This window comes from Trichoplusia ni, unplaced genomic scaffold (genome assembly GCF_003590095.1).
Source record: "Trichoplusia ni isolate ovarian cell line Hi5 unplaced genomic scaffold, tn1 tig00003615, whole genome shotgun sequence".
NCBI lineage: Eukaryota > Metazoa > Arthropoda > Insecta > Lepidoptera > Noctuidae > Trichoplusia > Trichoplusia ni.
In genome coordinates, this window is record NW_020800426.1 from 10,467 (window position 1) to 33,564 (window position 23,098).

Sequence of the window (23,098 nt, forward strand, 5' to 3'; positions counted from 1 at the left end):
CTTTACGTACAAGAGCGAGAGGTTAGTCGATTGCGATTGCTTATAAAATAAATTATTTATTACGTTCATAGCCATTTACATGCAGTAAAACATTATTTTTAATATAAAACACAAAGAAGTCAACATTATCAATGTCCCGTGCATAATGTGTGTTGGGCATTTACTAATACTACCTGTACCAATATATTGATCACTTAAGGAAATATACACAGAAGGCCAGATTCGCATGGGAGCTTTTTAACGCGCATTAAAAAAGCGTTCAAATAGAGCAAATGCATTTCCAAGTACTTGTTCATACGTCCGTGCTTTTAAAACGCGACGCTTTTATGTCGAGTAGTGTTGCATTTTGAGCGCTGGGCGTTGGGCGCTAAAGGGAATAGTCGTATGAAAATGTATTTGGTACGCTTTTTTAACGGGCGCTAAAAAAGCTCCCGTGCGAATCAGGCCTAAATGTAACTAACTATAAATCGTTTAAAAAAGAAAACTGTTTTTTTTTCGGTGAATGAAGGGATTGATTACTGTTAGTCAGTTCGATGTAATCCATTAATATTATCATTTAACCGGTAATCAGCGTTAGCGCTACAGGCCAAAGTAGAGCAGCAATATATTAATAGTATTTATTCTGTTAGACATAGTAAAATAAGATGGTTTACCTTCGCTAGAAAGGGCAGAGTTGCCTTCATTCGCATTGTACACAAAAACGCCAAAAAATCCGGTCGCAACGCATAGGAAAATAAAACACAAGTCTGAGTAAAATATCACTTTTATAGGAACGATTAATGTCAATATAATAAAAACTATACTTCACAATATTTTTAGTAAATTAATTAACTACGTACCTACACAGTTATGTCAATATTTTAAAAGTATAGCACCATATTACGATTATTCTGAGCAGAAGATTAGATTACGCACACATTAGTAGTACAGTCGCCATTAGATATACTGTAGCAGACAAAGGTGACCTCATACTTCTGAACAATTTCACATGTCAATAAGTTCCATTCGATACAAGTTACCATTAATATCTGAACATTTATTATCTCGCTAATATCTGAGCAGATGCTTATCAATAATTTCTATACATACTACAAACCAAAAATACCTGAATATTATACAACGTAAAGTTTTATTTGGTCGCCTTGTCTGCTACAATATTTCTGATGGCGACTGTACGTACTTTTTATAAATGAATGAGTTGATAGTATTTTCTAACCGAATTCAGATAGTAGGATTACAACTTTTATCAATTCGCTATTCAGCTAAAACATTATGTATACAAGCGATTCGCTTAAAGATTATTGTATATATTCCATAAAAATGGGTTAAAGCTAAGAATGGTCAAAGGCCAGCGAGACAGTCAAACTAAACACAATGCTTGATTGAAACCGGTGTAGTCCCAACCACGAATGGCAAGCGGAAAACGGGTGCGACTGGCTACCGCACTCACAATGTTTTCTACAAACGCCTCTTCTGTTGCTGCCGTACTCTTGCCGCTCATCGTTTGGACACGCCTTTAGAGATCCAAATGGACAGCATACACTGTAATTCAGCTCAGTACAGCCGTTAAGTCGACCACCATAAAAAACATAATTTCTGCTGTCGTGCACTTAGTCCTCACGTATAGACAAAACAGTGTAAATTGGAGAATCTTAGCACTGTTATGATCATGAGTATGATTCAACAATAATGATTTTTAATCATCTTCACAAAACTAAATAATTTTTCGACTAATAACAGCCGCTTGCAAAAGCGATGCACAGCAGACGCATATACATACAGGAGACATGTTAGAACCTCAATTACAAAAGTGTCATTTTAAATAGATGGATTAAAATGTTTTTTTTTTTGTTTGTGGATATGCCACGTTATCGTTGTGACAAATTGTGTCGCGACCAAATGTTCAGACATGACTGCAGTGTGTTTCCTATACTGAAAAATCAATCAAAACACCTACTAAATGATCATTTTGTCGATTATATTAATTGACGTTCACGTCATATAGAAATTCGCATCTTGAGTTTAGATAGAGGAAACAGGTCAAAAGTATTGAAATTTCATATTTTTAACGCTACAGAAACTATTTTTTTATACGGTGGTTACTGCGAAATGATACAGCATTCTCATAAATATTGATCTATTACTTAACGAGTTCTAGGTGGCTCTTTTGCACTAAAATAACTAGTGATATATTTTGCTGCTAAATCTGGAATTGGTGCTGCAAAATAATCGTGAGATCGGATCAAAAATATCTGATGTGGCTCCTCAATCCTTACAGACACTGCAGTCACTTAAATTGACTTCACTTCATTTTAGTTCACCACTAAAAGTAATGGTATTCAGTCATGTTAATTATATGTATGTTTGTTCAGGGTAAAAATGTTTTTCATTAATAATGTATGTTGATAAGTTTAGTAAACAACTATTTACTCGACTAATGTCACCTAAGTGCATCGAATGAAAAATCACACATTATGTATCGCTCTTACATCCGGCTGTCAGTGACTTGAGCAACAGTTAGCATTTATACTCGAAGTGGCTTTGAACCATTGAGCTACACTTATAAATTTAGTAATAAAAAAATGTTTAAACAGACTCCATATAAAAGGTGTAACAGTATCGTTAAAAAATGCTTTGGTTCGACTGTGCGGTGTTCCACAAATCAGTAGTGAGCTCAAATTTGCTAATGAACCTTACTGCTTCATAAAAAATGCAATAATATTTGTATATTGCCACAAATTTGGGTCACACTGTACGGTCTACATAAATTACATGTCTGTAAAAACATCATCATATATAAGTAACAATTCCTTTACAACATTATCAACAAAACTGCATCAGCCTTACTAAGTATAAGTGTGAAACATAATTTTAATACTTTTTTAATACAACTAATTTAAAACATCAATAATGAATACTATAAATATTTTTTCACACACAAAAAGCGCTGCGAAGCAGATCACAAATACTTCGAATAATACTTTAAAAAAAAATAGAACAATGGAATATTTTGAACCAAAACCTAGTCTAGTACTACTTGCTGTTATTGTAGGCTGTATTGTCAGGTCTTTCTTATTATAACATAAAATATAACTACTGTTCAAAATCAGTCTTATAATGTCACTTCAGGTCGCAAAAGGCATTTCTTACATAACTAAATTAGTAAAAGGTCACTGACTAGTGTCGCCAGAAATTTGAAAAGAGTTCAACGTTACCTCAGTCTTATTAGGAAGGAGGATAGTAATGAGGCCAAGTTTTTAATTTAAGCGACTTTGTCGCTTCGATAAAACAATAAACTAGTATTTCATTGAAAGTTACAAACAAGGCTAACTTAAATGGTCAATAACTTCCATTTTACGACAAATTTCATCGGCGCATATTTATAAGAAAACATAATCACTATTTTAGCGCGATAAATAGCTTATTTATCGTCACATAAAGCTGTAACTTCCTTTTCCAAGCTGACGGCTTTTTCCCAAGATTCCCAAAAATGTTCGATGTTAATACTACATTTCGATTGTCAAATTGCTGCTTTGAAATCTTGAATGTCCAGCTCGACCTGTCTATTTCATCATTACTGTCCCGCAAAAGCATTAGGTCTTTCTATTTATTTACATACATGTTATAAAATCGTTTCTGTATAAAATATTATCTGAAAGGTATGGTACAAAATCAGTCTTATTTAATATCACATTAGGTCGCAATAGGCATTTCTTACATTACTAAATTAGCACGTATTCGCTGACTAGCTTCGTCATTAGATGTCAAGAATTCGACGTACCTCAGTCTAGGTTATTGGAAAGGAGGATAGTAATGAGGCTGAGAGGGGTATCGGCCCGCCCCGTACAGATTATAGTTGGGTGGCGGCGGCGCCGGAGGTTGTGCGGCCGCGGCCGGACGCTGCGGGGCGTGGGGGGCCGGGCCCCGAGCGGTACTATTATAAGGCGTGTTTACGTTTGGCATATCTGCAAGAGAGTCAGGCGGTTAGGGGCACACTGCACTTGCGCGTACAAGTCGGCTCGTAAGTCCGGCAAACTCATCACAGTGTCTCGTGAACTCACGGCTGAAGCTGGAGGGGTACTGCTGCGGGTAATACGGCCGGGAGGGCGGCGGTTGGTACGGCAGGTAGGTAGGGCCGGCTGGGCCGGTAGGTCGCACCGCTGGTCGCTGGGCCGGTGCCGCTGGGGGCGCGGGGGCGGCGGGAGAGGGCGCGGCGGGCGCGGGAAGGGGCGCAGGGGGCGCGGGAGGGGGCGCGGCTGGCGGGGGCGCGGCGCTTGCCGTGGGGAAAGCTCTGATCGCAGAACACGCGCCCCCGTAGCGCGCGGGCCCCGCCGTCGCGCCCTCCGCCTTCTGCCCGTTCAGGAAGTGGCTCAGCCCGTTCATGGCGCCGCTGCTGCTCGCACCTCTTCGCTCACCCAGGCTCTCGCTCGACCGCGCTTCGGCTGAAGGGCTTCTGTAGGAGCTTAACGTCGTGGCTGGAAACAATCGTGATTATGGCTCATTTTGCGCCCACATACTTACAGAGCATTTTCTGTTTTAATCGACGTTGAGACTTACAGTTCCGAAGCACGCCTAGTACTGCCTGTATGACATCCGTCGGCGCGTCGTTTATAGGTTCCGACCTCCTGGTCAACGCTGTCAGTGACTGTAATAGCGACAACTCGTCCATTCCAACACTAGGGACAGGCGGCTGAAAAAGAAGTTTGAGAAAGCTGCATTATTATAATACCATATTTTCTACTGGATATGTTGCACAGTCTGAAATACTTACAGAGTCCAGAAGACTTCTTGAGTTATTGAACACGCAATCCATCAACTGAAGCAGAAACTGTCGGGGCACTGTTGAAGTTGCCTAAAAAAAGGATTGTTAATTTAGCTTTCTTTTATCAAAGAAGCAGAACACATACTTGGAAGATCGAAAACGACATCACGAGTCCAGTAAATAATAGGGACGTTGACATTTTTTTTCTTTATTTCGTATTGGTGGTAATCTCTACTCTACATATTATAAAACAGAAGCGATTTTTCTGTCCCTATTTATCTATCCCTTAAATCTTTGAAACTACTTGACGGATTTTTTTTAACAGATAAAGTGGTTCATGGAGATGGTTTTTAAGTTTTAGTCTATGCATAATTTAGTAGAGGAACATGGTCAATTTTAGAGGTTTCAAATATATTTACTATTTTTTTTCGCTTTCATTGCAAACGCTATACATCATTAACCACACGAGATACATCAAAATAATGTTATACAATATTGTACAACATAAAAAGATCTAAAAAAAGTCCGCGACAGCATATTTCTATCTTTTAAGGTTTACTCACAATAACCACTTCTTTTGTAACCATTTCATTTTATACTTTCATCGCAAACGCTGGCTTAACCCTACGACACACATCAAAAAAATGTTCTACAATATTGTACAGCATAGAAAGATCTATAAAAAAAGTCCCCAAGAGCATATCTCTATCTTTTAAGGTTCACTCATAATTACCACTTCTTTTGTAACCATTTCATTTTATTCTTTCATCGTAAACGCTGGCTTAACCCTACGACATACATCGAAAAAATGTTCTACAATATTGTACACCATAAAAAGATTTACAAAAAAGTCTTAGACATCATAATATGTCTATCTTTTAAGATTGACTCAGAATAACCACTCTTTTGGCTATTAATTTTATTCCAAAACAAAACATTTTTGCGGAGCTGTTTTAGTTGAGATGGTACTTATCCTTATCAAAATAAGTACGACTACTGTGACAAGTATTAAATTTTTCTTTCAAATGCTTATTCCAAAGTTGTTTCATAACGATGGTATGAATGCTTATCAAAATAAAGTAGGTTAAAGAAACATTGTACCGTATATTACTATTGCTCCCGTGCGAAGCCGGGGCGGGTCGCTAGTTTTTATATAAACAAGTTACGAAAAAAATTTTACTCACAGAAAAAGGAGACATTTGGTTGAACTGCTGCGAAGATCCCTGTGTAAGACGGATATAGTTTGAACACCATACAACAATTGCATCCTTCAATATTACAAATACTGATAAAATGACTTTAATATTTCTCTCACCTCTACGTACTCGTCGAGAATACGAAACGACTCGGGACTAAGAACAGACTTCAACAACAGACGGCCATTTTCATATCCTTCGGACTTGGTCTCATAGATGTATGATTGGTACTCTCTCTCACACTCCAGCTTCTGCATCTCCTTGCGGTACAGATCGATCCTATAATGTTGTATTGCTCATTATAGTAACAGCCACACACTCACTAAAATATACGTATTAGTGTGATTTTACTATTTCTATATTAAATAGCTACCTTCAGCCAATTTTACAGGCGTTCAACGCGACCGCATAAATCTCTAAGGGCGTAAGAACGGTAAAGTGTTGCCGACTAGAGCGTCGTATAGAAAATGAGGTAAATAATGAAAACACTGTTGACATGCATTACAAACTCCATTGTAAAAAAAAAACATATTAATGATACATTGAACGTTCAATCATTTAATTTACTGGATGTGCATCAATAGTGGTGATAAAGTATTATTTCGCACAGCTTTGTAATTTTGTTCATTCTGCGGTTTGTGCCCATATACTTTAATGTTATTTCTACTAGTATTGCAGTAACGGCGATCTCATTTGACATTTACAGTGTCTGATGTTCTCTTATTAGATGAAACTGTATATATTTGTAATGCAAGCATTTATGAAATATATTAAACATATTACATACTGAATGCTATAAATTCGCTTCTCGAAATATATTGCTATCGGTGTCAGAACGCACTTCGCTTAAAACACTCGCCGATTCATGACCATTCTCTTTTACTTCTCATATTAAGACTCGAATATTTTTATCGATAGGAATTTCATGCGTACAAATATAGTGATGAATCTTTTCGTGTCAAACCTGAGTTCCCGCTGGACACAGCTTTCGCAGAGTCTTTCAAGTTTGGAGCTCTCCAGTTTTCTCGCTTTGCTTGGCCCGGCTGAGAACAAAGTCAATAAGCGCCAAGCAAATAACATTAGCTATTCTAACTTGTATCAAAACGAGCACAATACATAAGACATAACTCAGGCAGCACTTATTCAAAGTGGATATTTGAACATAATTTAAAACCATATTTAGTTCATGAAACAGGAAAAAGAAGTATTTTATTTCGTGTTTTAGATCCGAAAATGCCCAAGTAAACAAATATTTCATAATTTATTTAGTTAACTCGGTTAATCTTTGCATGTTCTCTGTTAATTAGAATTACTAAGTATATAGCTATGTAAGTTTTATTTAACCTTTTACTAGAAATGTTCAAATATTCGCTTTATGTTAAATATAAATGTTGCCATTTCTTTTTCAAATCGACTGTTAGTAAAATTAAGTATCATATCAATTAAAAATAGTTTGTTCAATGGTTTCTATTAAATTAGGTACTATGCAATGGCAAATAGCAATAGGCTTGCCCCTATTCCATGGAATATAATGTTGTAACAGAAAGGCTATACATCACCCCATCTCAGTTGCCTCTTTAACACAGTCAAATTGAAGTAAAAAAAGGTGTATCATATAAATGTATCTGATGAATCAAAAGATAGTTTCTAACTGCTCAATTATAGCATGAAAGGTTTATTTAATTATTACTCAAGCGATGGAATGTTTAATAAGTGGTCCCAGTAACACCACAATATTTTGAGACTTCATTAATGTTTCAGATACAGCAGCGTATGCTTAACAAATATTGATTAAATTATTATTTAAATAACATAAAATAGTTTAAATAAGGTTAAGCATTTATATTTTTAACTTTTCACAAAGTTTTATCAATTTGTCATGAGAGTTATATGTTTTGCTAGGTCTGATTAATTTTTAACTTGAAAAATATATCCCACTGCCTGGTTTGACTGATTGGAAGATTACTTATCACCGAAACAGTTATATGTTTCGGTGATATAGTCACGGAAAGACGTCACAATATAACTTACAAAAGGGAAAACAAAATCTGTGTAACACATATTTAAATGAACGACTATCATATTTAAACGTTATACTAATATCTTTTATTTTTATATTTTATTTTAAACTGCGGTTTTAGACAAGCAGTCACACCAAGAAATTTATCTTTTTAATACCTAAACGAATGGAGTACTTGAGTTTGTTATTTATGACTGTGGGTGATTTATATTTCTTTAATTTGACGATCTACACGGTTATCGAAGATTCCTTACTGTGGAACTGCATTTGAAATTACACGCAATGGCAATAAGGTTTCTTAATTAATGACTTGTTCTGCCAAAAGCCGAAATGTGTGGAAGTCTTTTGATTAGAAACAAAACTAATATAAAGACTCGCTAATTGACCCGTACATGCAAAATGCTATTATAAAGTACATGACATAACATTATAGTTTTCTTGTACGTATTTTTTCTTTGATATCAATAAATCATGAACGATGAAATCGAGACATGCACTACTTTATCCAATTTCGCGCGCTGTATTTTATTAAAGAGCTGGTTTAAATATTTTGTTTAAGCTTAAGCGCGTTTTCAGCCAACTAGGTTTTTTTCAGGCCTTTCTACCAACATTTTAAGAAAATGGCATTTTCATGTTCAAGAGACAAAGTCGAATTGATTTATTAGTATACAATTGGTAGACGTATTTTAGAGTCGTCAGTTTATTAAGTGTAACCGTTGTTCATTACAGGCAGTCAATAATATGACTAGGCCAATAGCTAATCAAATAAAATCTTTAAACATCCGAACTGTATTAGCTTTGAAAGTAACTAATAAAGTTAGTGTGAATTATAGTTACAATTATAAAAAATAATAAATTAAAGTAAAACGTAATTGAAAAAGAAAAAGGTGCAAATAATACATCTGCTGTATGCGTCTTTTGTTTTTTTATTATAATATATAGTAATTTCACAAATCTAGTCATTTATTTTTAAATATTTCATTATAGCTAGTTAGTAGTATCTATAGATATATAATCCGTAATTCGCCGAAGTCGTACATAATTAATGAATACGTAATAGCCCTGACGTACAACAAAAAATCTTCAAAATTTAATTCAAATAAACGACTACAAGACTTTCAGCCATCTGGTTTAACATTGTGTTCAACATCTGGCCGGTTGATTCTTAGCCTTTTATAGAAATGCTGGCGTTTCGTGATTGGGCTGCATGGCAGAGGCTAAGACCTAGGTGATTCAACCAGATGGCTGCAGCATTTATAACACCACACAATAAAAAAATGTCTACTTGGTTTCAAATATACAAGTCTTTGTAACTTAAATAACATCAATCACACCAGTATTTGTCAGTAGTTAAATTTTAATAGGAACAACCAATTATTCAACTGTTTGAATACTCTAAAAACTTAATTTAAATAATACGTGGTATGTATCACTAAAATAAAATCTTACCAGCTTTGGAATATACACCTAAATCTATAGTCAATTTATGGGACCACTTATAAACAAAACCATGTGTCAGTCAATCCAATTAGTCTTATTCCACAGTATTCGCGCATGCTAACATTGCTTATTCTATATGCAACTGATTTTCGCTGAGCATTGTTTCGATTTTTATTCTTTTAATTCGTTTGTACCTTTTCGACGGCAAATTAATATCATAAAAATAATTTTTGCGATATTTACCCTCAGAAGATTCAGCCGGACGTTTTACCACAACACTTTTTTTAGTTTTAGGTGCGACTGTTGACAGTGGTGGAGGAGGCCTGCTGGCATCAAACCTGAGAAATTTAAATTAATCATTTTATGGAAGATGAATTACGAATCATTTTAGGAGATCGTAAATACTAGGATCAGACATTTCTATTTGCAAACTATCAACTCCCTTTTATCCTATTTAGTGTAAATAAAACAACTTACATGGGTAGGGGTGGTGGGGGTTGAGTAGCAGCGTACATAGCCGGACTGTTGAATGGAGCAGGAGCTGAAACAAAAAGACACAGTAATGTAACAACATTCAACTTATAAGTTTACATAAGCTGAACTGCACTAAATAATTTAACTCTTTTCAAAGGCTGATACTAACTAATATTAGATGATCAATCAAACAATCAAAACCTCATTCACGGTCAATTCAATTTTGATAACTTTGACATCCCACTTATAGTCTAAGTATACAAATGGGCTCACCTTAGCAACATTCCTAGTAAGTAATACATTATTTAAATACTCAAAAAACATTATTTCGTACCTTATGAGAACAATGAGCGAAAAGGTAATAGTTTGTTAATAATGTTTTTATTTAATTGGGGACTTTACAGTTGTTTTTCCATATTTATTGACAAGCCATAGGGAGCCCAAATAAATGGTTTAATATTAATAACCCCTTGACTTAATTCAAATTTACATACCATGTTTCTATACTAGTCTAAAAAAGTGCTTTTTAGTGATAAATGACAAAAATCTATTAGTTTAAGTTCTTCCAAAGTTAACTGGTTTCATACATAACATTTGAATTAAACAGTTTTATTTCATTTTTTACTCTGAATTGTCGTTATTCATTTATGTTGAATTTGGCCAAAAAAAAACAGCAAGGAATACTGAGACAATAAGAGTAAGGCATCTCAGAATTTTATAAAAAATAATTACTTCTTTTCTGTAATCATACATCTTATTTCAAACTAGCTGTTCAATGATTCTCTTTAAGCTGTAAAAACAATAATTAATGTTGTTTAATCTTGTTTTTTGACAAAATAATGAAGAAAAATATACTAACTTAGTGGTAGTGAGCGGATATCTCTCGTAGGAAAGGTGTCATAGTGACTTATTCATATATTATAAGCAATAATTACCTGTGAACACAGGCGGGGTCATTTGCGCAGGCACAGTGGCCGTAGTCGGTGGAGGCGGCGGAGGTGGCGGCGGTGGCGGAGGAGCTAGCAGAGGCCTCAGAGGTGCTGGGGGCGGCGGCGGCTGAGCAGTCACGTAAGGGTGCGGGGGTGGCGGAGCAGCAGTCGCACATGAAGGCGCCACCACCGGAGCGGCCGCGGGCTGCGGCGGCGGTGGAGGGGGAGGTGGAGCTTGGCCCAAGTACTCGTTTACAAACACGTTCATCGGTGCAGAAAACATGGCTGCGTGTCTCTCGGCTAGCGCTCTAGGTATCTGACCAGTAGTCAGGAAAAGATTTTCCTCCTCTCTTGTAGTATGCAAGTAGGTACAGTCAGGACGCGCGCATCCAGTTCTATTTTGATAATCGTGGCAAAACTTCAAAATGTTTTTCATTGACTCCACATCAAATTCATGACGAAATTTGCACTGTGTGCCTTTGCCACAAATACCCCAAACATAGTCACGGCATATTCTCTGTGGGTCCGAGGATGACGCGTTTCTCAAACGAGGGTCCGATGGTGGCGCTGATTGTTGTGATAAAGGCGGCTGGCGGCCATTTTGTTCGCTATTGCTGCTCATGGACTGCAAAGATAATAACGAGTATGAGACTTTTTAAATGTATTTATATAAAAATAGAACTCATAACATCTGGTTGTGAAGTATCTATCTACTTCAGATCGAGGGATTTGTGACCAATGCTTACATTAAACGTAGAGGCCGATATCGCGTAACTAAATATTATGTCGATTTTATCTCAGATTTTATAACAGCTCATAACATGGTAATTACACTGATACTGAATTCAATAATATAAAGTTTCCGTTATTAAGACTCCATCAGATTTCTACTTGCAACAGTGATGAACACTGTTGACCAAGGAAGGTATTTACTGTCTATAGTTGTTTTGACCACAGAGTCTTAAAAACTCTCTTCTTCACAGAATACAAATATTTCTCTATGGATGGTAACCTGTATGTTATTATAAATCGGTCTGTATGTTCTAAAAAAATGGTTTTTAAGTGTTATAATATATCAATATACCCTTTTATAAGCACCGGAGACTAAAGCGGGGTGTTATATCATATTATATAGTTTGACGTGACTGTCAGTCCGTGGTATCATAGCTCGTCAAAGAATTGAGTGATTTTAATTTAGTTGGATTTGCATAGATGAACTAGGTGGTCTAGATGCGATTAGTCTTAAGACATATTTGTAGGCGTAAGACGGTGCCCCGCAGTCGGTGCGTGTTGAAATGCTATGCATGCCCGCGCACCTACTAAATACGGGGACGCTGTACGGCGGTTAAGGCGTAAGGCAGAATAACTGAAATGAATCTGGGGACCTAAATGAAAGCGCACTGACATAGAATATTGAGGACATAATTAATTTCAGAGAGTTCTTAGCTTCATTTAATGTAGAGTTAATGCCTTTGTATAATTTAATTTAATGACAGTGGTGAGTTATTGGTTATTGTAGGGTTTTTTTTTAATTTAAAAATCAGGTTTTGTTCCTTTTATAGTCTGTGCGATTTACGAACGAACTGAAGTCAAACGGCATGTGTGAGTGCACTCTAAGTCAATGGTGCACTGAGTGCACTGTGCAGTGAGTGCCCAAAACACTGGCCTGTGCAAGCCAGTCAGTTGTTACCGTTATTGGATATCTTGGCCGTAAACTATCTTGAAGATTGTCTTGTTTTTATTAATATATTATCTAAAACAAGCTCTACAATAATTGGCATATCGGCACTCAGTAACAGGAATTTTATTGGAGACGCATTTGTTTTATAATTTTGATCAAGTGCATCATTTTGATGAACTCTTTTCACAACTAAGAAGAGCTGCACTGATAAGGTAAGTAGCTAGCAGTTAAACTTCTACATACATCTCTTCACCTGACTATAATGTTAAGAAATTATAGTTACTTTGAAAAACGCAAACCCTGCTATCAATAATTAATTTCATTAATTGTGAGTTGGTTACAGACGGCAAATAGGTCTCATCTTACGTTTATGTTTTGCTTAGATATATTTAATAAATTTGCATTGTTTATTAATATTAATTTTTTTAATTACCATATTCCAACCACCATACCTCCTTCCATTCGTCTATTTATGATTTCATAATTAATACCATGCGTTCAAATACTATGTTCTATTCAGTACAAATAGACAAAAGTAAGCAAATTGTTGGGTGGTAGGTAAATAAGTTTGTTGCTAATCCACTGTCAAATTTATTTGTCTTCAACCAACTAATTTATGACTGTAACAGTTGTATATATTTAGCATAATTATGTTGTTATAGTGGCAACAGAGCTGTTACAGTTCGTGAGATATAGCCAGACAGTGACAGACTGCAGGATAGACAGCAGAGTCTCAGTAATAGGGTTCAGTCTGATTGTTGGTGTCATTGAAGTGAATCTAGAACTGCTTAATGCAGTTAAAAACTGTAATTTAAGTCTACAGTCAGTAGTAGTTTTATAATATGCTTTATAATTATTTGCAGTCCATGAGCAGTAACAGTGAACAAAATGGCCGCCAGCCACCTTTATCGCATCAAGCAGCACCACCATCAGAATCTCAGATGAAGAATGCTTCATCATCAGACCAACAGACTAAAATATGCCGTGACTATGTCTGGGGCATTTGTGGTAAAGGCACCCAGTGCAAATTTCGCCATGAATTTGATGTCGATTTGATGAAAAACATTTTGAAGTTCTGCCACGATCACCAGAACAGAACTGGATGCACAAGACCAGATTGCACATACTTACATACAACAAGAGAGGAGGAGAATCTTTTTCTCACTACTGGTCAGATACCAAGAGCTCTTGCTGAAAGGCACGCTGCAATGTTTTCAGCACCAGTAAACATGTTTGTCAATGAATACATGGGGCAAGCTTCACTACCTCCTCCGCCGCCACCCCCGCCACAGCCCGCAGCCACGCCTGTAGTTGCGCCACCTTGTGCGACTGCTGCTCCGCCACCCCCGCATCATTACGCGGCCACTCAGCCGCCGCCGCCTCCTGCGCCCTTGAGGCCTCTGCTAGCTCCTCCGCCACCGCCGCCACCACCACCACCGCCTCCGCCACTGCCGACCACTTCAACTGTACCTGAGCAAGGAACTCCTGCATTCACAGGTATTTATTTAAAATAATTATGTATTATGTTCAAAATGTATTAATTTCGAAAACACCTGAGATGGTTTACCTATTTTTAAGTACAGTCAGCCCCAAAAGTCGATGAACAGAATCAACTTTACAAAACAGCGGTTCACAATAAAATGCCATAAGTTATAGTCGCAACTAGGAAAGAAAATAGCTTGTACACCAGAAATTTAAAAAAGTTGTTAAACACGAGTATTTCAAAAGTATCTGTGCACTAGTATTCCTAAAGTCGATATTATGTTGTTCAGCTACTTTTGGGACAAAGCTTGCTTGACCTCAATAATGTATGTTAACATGTTAGTATCTATTTCAATACAATTTACAAATATAAAAATCCTGGACCGATTTTGATAAATTTGAATGGAGTGACATTTAAAAATATTTCGATTTTTTTAACCATTATTTTAAATTAAATTTTTGATTTTGCGTTAACATGTATAATTTTATCGTCCGAGATATCTATTGCTTATTTTATCGCCAATATTATATTGCTACTGGATATTCTGTTTTATGTGACATTAAATTAGTAAGTGTTATAGATTGCGCAGATCGTTTCTTTAAAGGAGAAGTATATTTTGAAATTATTGCAAAATAACGTGTTTAGTGTCTGTTATTGCAGTATAATTATAGTTTCTAAACCGATGTAATATAGTTTGGTTAATAGCGTTTTTATTAGGAACAGAACATGATATTCCATTAAGAGACCGTTTGCTTCCACAGAGATTTTGTATTAAGTCGTGACTTTTGCAAGCGAAGCGTCTGCACTTGGTAACGTTACATCTACTGGCATCTTTGTAATACTTGGGTGTCTGTGCTGTCTGATATAATAAATTAATTTTCTTACTCTAGAAATAATTTGATATATCGCAGGGAGAATGCAGAGCTGTGCTGCAATGTAGCAGCAGTGTTGTGTATTATATATACGACGTTATCATATACTTACGTATTTTAAGGTAATTTACAATCACTTTGGGGTATAAAATGCTCCTCATCTAGTATTCAATGATCAGTACATCCACTCCCGAATATACCCTTTTTTTGTTAAGGCCGGCCATCGCCATGATCACCTACCCCCTCGAAAAGGGGAGACATAATGTCAGACTCTTATCCGGCAAACCTGAACCGTACCGCAATGTCTCCCGTGTTTTGTCTGTGCGAGGCAATACATGGAGATTAATCACGCAACACTCTTGTACATACCTAACAAATATCGCAAGTAGTACCGCAGAACAAAACTAGTAAAAGCCCTATTACAAATACTTAACGCAGAAGATATCAGACATGGTGTTGTTAACCTACAATCACTAAATCTAAGTACAAGCAATAAATTATTTATGTACACTACTGTGTTCGGTTGCGTGTTCGACTCCCATGAACTGGCGCGCCAGTTAAACCCGCGTTAATTAGAGGAATGTTAGGAGTGGTAGCAATCTTACGCTGAAACTTTAACTAATACGAATAGTAATGGTGTCGGTTAGTGTAATGGTGGGAATTAGTGTAGGGCTGCTGGTTGCTTAGCAACAGGCTATTAGTAACTTTAGTTCTTAAGTTTTGTAGCGTATTATTATAACTACACATTCAATTTTAAGACTTTCTTGAATATCTATTTGCCGCTACTTTATACTTAACTGTGATGAAGAGTAAGATTCAACTGCGTCTTAAAACTGAGTGACCTTTTATAAACAGGCTATACGTTTAAAATTAAAATGTATTTCCATTTCAAAATAATATAACAAAATATGTTTTTGCTATGACGTGCTAAATATGAACGTAGTTTTTAGAAAGATTGTCTGAAAGTTTTATCGCAGTCCCGGTTCGGCGGCATGGCGTAGAAAGGAACATCGGTGGGTTTATGTCAATAATTCTTCTAAAATTCTTACAAGGTAATAATCAAACACGAATAAAGGTCGCACAATCAACATGTAACACAATGTCAAAAAGAAATAGGATTTCAAAAAAAATCAGAACATAAATATTATTAGAGATCAGCCTGTAACTAACCCACGGCTGGGCAAAGACGCTGCTATGTAAAGAAGAACAAAAGAGCAAATAAAATTAAGTTGTATTGCTAATACGTGTAAACACAATATCCAAACAAAAGTAAATTATTCTTTAATACATTGCACAAATAAGGCAAGTGATGAAATAAGTGAGTATAACACACATAGAGTCCCAATCGTGACGTCACGAAGTGTTGCCACCCGACACCTCTCACCCGCCGCTACTCAAGAACAAATAACTTCTAGTTACCCTTTCAACAAATAACTTTAAAACACAATACAGAAGCTAGTATCCTAAATCTCTCTTGTGCCGTGAGTCATTTTTGAATACTGCTTTTGTTTAGGTATTGTATCTAGTGGTGGAGTTACTAGGACAGCGTACTTGTTAAAGACATACACATTGGACAAGTCGTTAGAACTCTTACTTTGAGGGTTGGAGATAGAATTCTTTCTTAAAATGAGTCTGTTGCAGTTGTATCATATGCACAGTACCATCAAGCCTTATTTCCGCGACTGCAATTATCTATTTAAATCATACAGTTTCCGCAATCGGATTTATTCACATCGCCCGACTAGTTTCTTAGCAGTTGATGATTAAAAAAATAAGAAGTTCGTAAAAAAATATTTTTATGTGGCAATGATTAAAAAGTTGCGGGTGGTGATTAAACAACTTGAATGTTTACGTTCTATTAGTATTGAAGCAAGAATATGTTGTTAGGATTTGAGTTTGTTAAATTCTTATTAATTGGTACTCATTGTACCAACCTCTTTTGTTTAACAAAAGTGATGTATATGCTATTATTCTCTGTAGCAGATAATTCTAATAGAAAAAGAACATAGAAAAATATTTACATTTAAAACATTTATTATTTACTGTTAAGTGGCATCATTGAACAAGCACTAGCCATTTAAAGCATTATCAATAAGTTAATGGCTGAAGTAAGTGTAGGCCCTTCTTAGGGCTTATCTTTATTCCCACTTACACGCTATGAGCCTTTTTGATTAATCCTTTTAATTGACTATCTCCACATTAGGCGCTAAGAGAAGTAATCATTTGTCCAATTTAAATGTAGGAAGGAAAGTTTCCCGATGCAAGTTTAGTACAGCAGTATTTTATTTTAATTTATTCAAAAAGAACTCGCCTGTTATTTACAAGTGCTTACAATTTTAAAGAAAGTTAGCACATACGTATAGTGAAGCAGATAATACGAACATCCATATAAGCAGATAATATAATCAATTATATTGGATACTAAATTAGCTAGAAGTAATGACAAAATGAGTAGAGCTGTCTTTTACACTCGATCTTAGAGAGAACTTAAATATTAACGTTTCACAAAATTGAAGAATCTCATAAGTATAAAAGAACAGAATTTTAATGCTGTCCATTTACTACACAGTTAGCATCATAGAAATACAAAATACATTGTACATTTCAAAGAGAAATCCAATAAAATTAATAGCAAAACACAAAGTCATAATTCTTCAAAGGAATTAGCCTAGATATAAGCTGAGACACGATAGAATACAATTTGCCTAAACAGACAAGTAATTAAGGATATGTATCGGTTGGTTTGAGACGATGTTGTTAGTGCAGTGTGCACGCACCTCGGGAAATGTCGCGGAGAAATCGGAGCCACGCCTAGCAGATAAGCCTTTCGTTGCGACGGTGAATTTGCATGCAACGCAAAGATTAATGAACAGACCAGACAAGTGTCAATTTTAAAATAATGTATAGTGCCAGTAGAAAATACTAACTAGAAATGTTGTTCTTGAGACAACCCACAGAGGGAGAGAAACATGAAAAGTGTGAGCATAGAACTTTGTTATAAAAATTCAATATTGATTAGTCCCAAATATGGATAACACAGTTGCAGTTAAACTAAACTCTCTCAATACTTTATAAATAGCAAAGAATTTAAAATCTGCTACATTTTAAATATGTCGTTTCAAAATCGATACCGAAACCTCATTACAAAATACACTATTTTGACCGAAAATACATTATTTTAAACAAGTCAAAGCATACGATTTCAGCAATCTTTATAAATGACAAATACTTTAATTCACCCATCTCATTGAAACAAAATGTATAGGCAGAAAACTTGATCCAGTCACCTCTGCACAATACAATATTCTATGGCATCACGTTCTTGAGAGCTGCATAATGAGTTGCATCGGCACCGCGAATCACGTGGCCGGCCATTAAAGGCGTCGCCATACAAGCTTCGACCATTATACACCACATATTGTAAGAGCGTTTTGTTTTAATATCAAGAAAGCTCTCACGATTTGGAAATATCAAGAGACTTTCGTTGCGATTTCTGGGAATTAATTTTGTGGTTTCAATGTTTTAGTCGATTTCATTTTTTGTTTTATTTGTTTTCCTTTTCTTTGTAATGTTGAAGAAGTTTGATTGAATGAAAAACTACATTTCTACAAGACCAAGTTTAGTAGCTCTTGGAGGTATTTTATGTTAATTAAACTTATGGAGAGAAACAAAGAACATGAATTAATAAAGTTTTAGTTCCTAGTAAAGGAAACATCACGTTTCGTTAGCACAATACTGATAGTTTCCCAAATGACAGCAACAATGCTTACGGGATCCCCCTTTTTGAGTTCGTTCATTACATAGACTCGCTAATCATATCACTTGTTGAAGAATGAAACATTTTTTACGTATTTACTGTATTGTACTGCCGTGATGTAGCGGTTTTATAACCGATGTCATAAGCAAAAATCGTATATCGGAAGCAAATGTAGAATACCTAATTGAACATAACGAAAATATAAAGAAGTAAAAAATAAACGACCCCAAGAACAAGAGTCAGATTACACCAACTCACAAGTTAGCGATTCTCTTCTTCTCAATTTAAGAAGCGACAATCGTTCCATAGACAACTGATTTTTTATCGTCTATTAAATGTATGTACCACGTTTATAACCATATAAGTTAGACGAATACTCCTAATTTGGTTTTAAAGGAAGTGAACTGATTTTAAGAATTAGCATGTATATGTTAGCTGCCCACACGACTGTATATAAATGGCGACATTGACATTCGATACATGACATGAGTACTGAATAGACGGTGTCACGCTGGTAAAGCACTTTAATCCTTTAGTTTGGCTTTTTTAGTAGATGTCCTTATCTATCTATATCTATACTAATATATAAAGCTGAAGAGTTTGTTTGTTTGTTTGTTTGTTTGAACGCGCTAATCTCAGGAACAACTGGTCCAAATTGAAAAATTCTTTTTGTGTTGAATAAACCATTCATCGAGGAAGGCTTTAGGCTATAAACTATCACGCTGCGACTAATAGGAGCGAAGATACAATGGAAAATGTGAAAAAAACAGGGTCGGTATAAATCGTAACTTATATCTTCTACCCACGGGGACGAAGTCGCGGGCAACAGCTAGTATGAGATAAAGTCATTTATGATTTAATTACAAATTTTGTTTTTATCATTCATATTTTTTGTTAAAATGTTATAACATTAAAATGATAACGTTTCTGCTCTAGTTGAATTATGGTTCACAGACACAGAGACTCCGAATCATTAGAACGATTGACATTTGTTTTAAAGTACAAAGCTATTTTATAATTCCGTTCCCTGTTTAATGTTACTTTTTATCCACTTGTACGACTTTTTCCCGAGGCTAGGTGTTAATTTAAAAAAAAATATTCATCGCTTATTAGCAAGTTACAGTTCTAGCTACTTTTCTTAGTCTTATTCTGACCTACGCCTATTTTCAGTACAAAATAGAGCATAAATTATTATCTGGATTTCCGAAACAGAAAAATAATACTGGATAACATTTAAAAATGATAATGGAGTCACACAAACACAAAAAATAAATCCTAAATTGACAGTTCATCAAATACCTATTTACTTGTAGAAGGCTTTTGTCACTACAACTTAAATTCACAAGCTTTATCTAAACTCAACAAAAAACCAAACGACGTTTGGATGTGTGCTACACAGCGGACGAATTACTAAGCTTGTCCTCTAACATTCTATTATTACTTGTCTATTTATAACTTGGTGTATAGTGCGATAGCCCAACATTGCCTTAATCCTTTGTATTCGCTTAATTGAACTTTACTAATGACGTGGACTCGTATCAAGATTTACAGAAGGCCTGGGGGTCTACCATCGGCTTTTAAAATACATTTTCTTTGTAGAAAGAGACGCCGCTTTACTCAATGTATAGCTCCATCTCGCTTTTACAACGGCAAAGGTACTGGTTTAAGGGATGATAGTAGACCCCTTGTTAATCTTAGATACTGCTGACTTTTTGCTTCCCCGACTATAGTGTGATTGTACTTTACTGTATCCCGATTTGGTCAACGACCGATTTCGTAATCTAATGTTGTTGGACGTGATAAATGTTCCTTTGTTCTTGTGCCGAAAATATGTTTGTTTGTATTCAAGCTTCTAGTGTTGTGTTGTTGGTGATCGGGAATGTGGAAAAGTAATGCTGAGATATTTAAGATACTAACTGTAAGTAAAAAAAACTTTATGGGAGATAGGCCTCTTGTACATTGACACATTGTCATTATACTGACGTCATGACGAAACCTTAGATTAAAGGCTTTAAGGAACATATTATTTGTTGAAAAAAGTGGTATGCTTTATCTCTCTTATGAGTAAAGAATTTGCATTTCAAGCAATTATCAAATATTTGCACAAAACTTAACCAACCTCATTTTAAACCGTCATCTCCGTCCGTCTCACGCGAAATAAGAACAGCTGACATTCTTTCAATCCCCGATCAGATCAGATTGCAATCTCGACGAGTTACAAGATGTCTGAGGGACATTAGTCATTAATGTTGAGCAATAGGTAGCTGTCAGCCTACTGTACTGTCGCAATCTTCACGTCTAGATGTCATTATAGGACTTGGGAGATAACAACCTCCTTACGTTACATTTACGAGTATGACGGCTGAGATAGAGAATTATTTACTGTCAATCATTAAACTGTTATTTCTTCTTCTTTGCAGTTTCGATACGTCTTTGTTCTTTTCTGATATGGAAGTAACAAGTAGAGCGGAGTTTTTCGAGTTATTGTATTTAAATTGAAATAAAGCTGTGCTTCAAATAACTTTACCTTATCAGTGTTCGGTAACGAAAGCCTCTTTTCAACCGAAAAACTGGGAAACATTCCGAACTGGTGAATTACAATCAAGTTAACCGATCGATACAAATCTTTCACGGAATATGGAAAGGAATCCATTCCACATTATTCGAATGCTGTTTTCGGTATCATCAAGCAGTCGCCAAGTTTGTGAAAGTTTATTGCTTTGTACATTTACGAGCAAAACATAAATGCCATACGATTTTCAATAACGATCATGTTGTTCAAATACTATGCATTCAGGTAATATGACTTTAGGTAATCGTTGTGCAGAAAAGTTTGGAAATATTTTTGCAGGTGACTGTTCTACCTAAAGTTAGCGTCGTAGGTACAGGACATTTTTTACTCTCATTTATAAAATAATATCACCGAATTACTTGGAAAACCCAAGTTGCCTTTTACCGTTTAGCGTAGAGTCATGGAGCGTTCACGTCCGTTTAAGTGTAGTGTGGGCAGATGATAAATTTATGGGGCCAGGAGGCCTACTACCACATTTCAAAGTAAGATTGATGTAGGTGTAGAAGCGTGACAAAGCAATACAAGGCGTAGAGCGCCGTCTCTCTCTCACAGCTACAATGTAACTTTAAGTGCTGGTAGTAGGCCCCTGAGGTCGTGCGCATGTACCCTTTTCGGTTGTAGACTATTTATTTATTAAACAAGTAATTCTGGTCACGTCTCATTGCTTACGATGATATTCAATTTGACTTTTCGTCTTTAAAAAAGGTATTTGTTGTTTTTGGTGCGGAAAGAACAAAAGCTTGCGTCGATGTATTTGATTTGATGAAGTATCTTTTAGGTTTGAGATATTGTGAAGTATTTGCATTACCGATGTAAGGTCGGATAAGTACTCATTCCAAACATCTTATAAGTTAAAATAATACAAGCTAATTTAAATAACTTACTCACAGTAATTTATTTAAGCCAAGCTTCATAATAACGTGTTTTGGGATGTTAGATGATGTTCTCCTAGAATGTTATTTAGTAGCCGCAACAGGCTTGTTGGCTTGCGGCGATGTTGTGTCCGTATTATCCGTATATTGTTGTCAATATTTTAAACTAGGCCATGTAGACAATCAATATATATTATGCATATAGTATAATCTAAGGGGAACTTAGAGAACTAATCAGAAAACTAAAATTGATCAACAAGCAAATCATATTCTTTCTCGTACCAACAATCAGCCTAATCTCAAATCGTATTGACGTTATAAAGAAAAACCGGTAACAATATAAACTAATATCGCTTGTACCTAACACAACCGCCATCTTGTAAAACAGGTTTCAAACGAACGTTAGCTGCAACAAAATTCAAATTTAAATCGAACGTTATTCGCATTTGCCGAAACGCATGACCTTCTCACAGAGTTTGTGATACGGACGGGGTCGATGAACTTGGTTGATGCAGATGCGTTGCCGTTCACATGTAGCGTTACAACCTCCCACGTGATGCGGGGCCGGTCATAGGAGGAAGCGGGAGCGGTAAGAAATGTGAAACGAACCAAAGGGAGTAGATTAAAAAAAAATGCATGGTGTTATAATGTACTACTTCTTATTTAAATGCAACTAAAAAGTTACGTTTTCTAGTTATAATATTTTTTAAATTGTAATGTAACTTTACTAAATTTTGTTAAGAGAGTAATGCACGGAAAGTGGACACTATTGTTGCTACATTACTTTAAGTGGCAAGTGCGTTTATCTGTTAATAATGCTCTGTGAAAAGAATCAAAATATCCAAATCGTCCATCATCATTTTCAAATATTTGGCAACAACAAAATCTATTACCAGATAAAGCCTCGCCATCTCTTCTCCCTTGCGCCACACGCCCATATGAAATCCGCCTACACGAGTCGAACTAAATCCGAGGTGATTTGAGAACTTTTTGTTGGTATTTAAATTGGGTGCGTCGTTATACTGTACTGGCTCGCTTAC

The 23,098-nt window shown here is 35.9% G+C and overlaps 2 protein-coding genes across 3 annotated transcripts; one reads left to right on the plus strand and one right to left on the minus strand.

The window, feature by feature from the left end:
• Positions 1-827: 827 nt before the first annotated feature.
• On the minus strand, positions 828-11,748 carry LOC113507991 (protein diaphanous homolog 1-like). The gene is made up of 11 exons (XM_026890924.1): positions 11,568-11,748; positions 10,828-11,446; positions 9,896-9,959; positions 9,662-9,756; positions 6,923-7,001; positions 6,078-6,237; positions 5,947-5,985; positions 4,772-4,852; positions 4,558-4,690; positions 4,062-4,475; positions 828-3,965 (listed from the first exon to the last, which is right to left on the minus strand). Exons 2-11 carry the CDS (start codon positions 11,441-11,443, stop codon positions 3,793-3,795), a joined length of 1,854 nt encoding a protein of 617 aa, XP_026746725.1. The 5' UTR covers positions 11,444-11,446; positions 11,568-11,748; the 3' UTR covers positions 828-3,792.
• Positions 11,749-11,846: 98 nt separating this feature from the next.
• On the plus strand, positions 11,847-14,083 carry LOC113507990 (neural Wiskott-Aldrich syndrome protein-like). 2 transcript variants are annotated; one of them, XM_026890922.1, is made up of 2 exons: positions 11,847-12,714; positions 13,366-14,083. In XM_026890922.1, exon 2 carries the CDS (start codon positions 13,369-13,371, stop codon positions 14,014-14,016), a length of 648 nt encoding a protein of 215 aa, XP_026746723.1. In that variant the 5' UTR covers positions 11,847-12,714; positions 13,366-13,368; the 3' UTR covers positions 14,017-14,083. The 2 variants fall into 2 exon arrangements, with proteins under 2 accessions (XP_026746723.1, XP_026746724.1); XM_026890923.1 differs by lacking the exon at positions 11,847-12,714 and adding an exon at positions 12,727-13,259.
• The last annotated feature ends 9,015 nt before the right edge of the window (positions 14,084-23,098 follow it).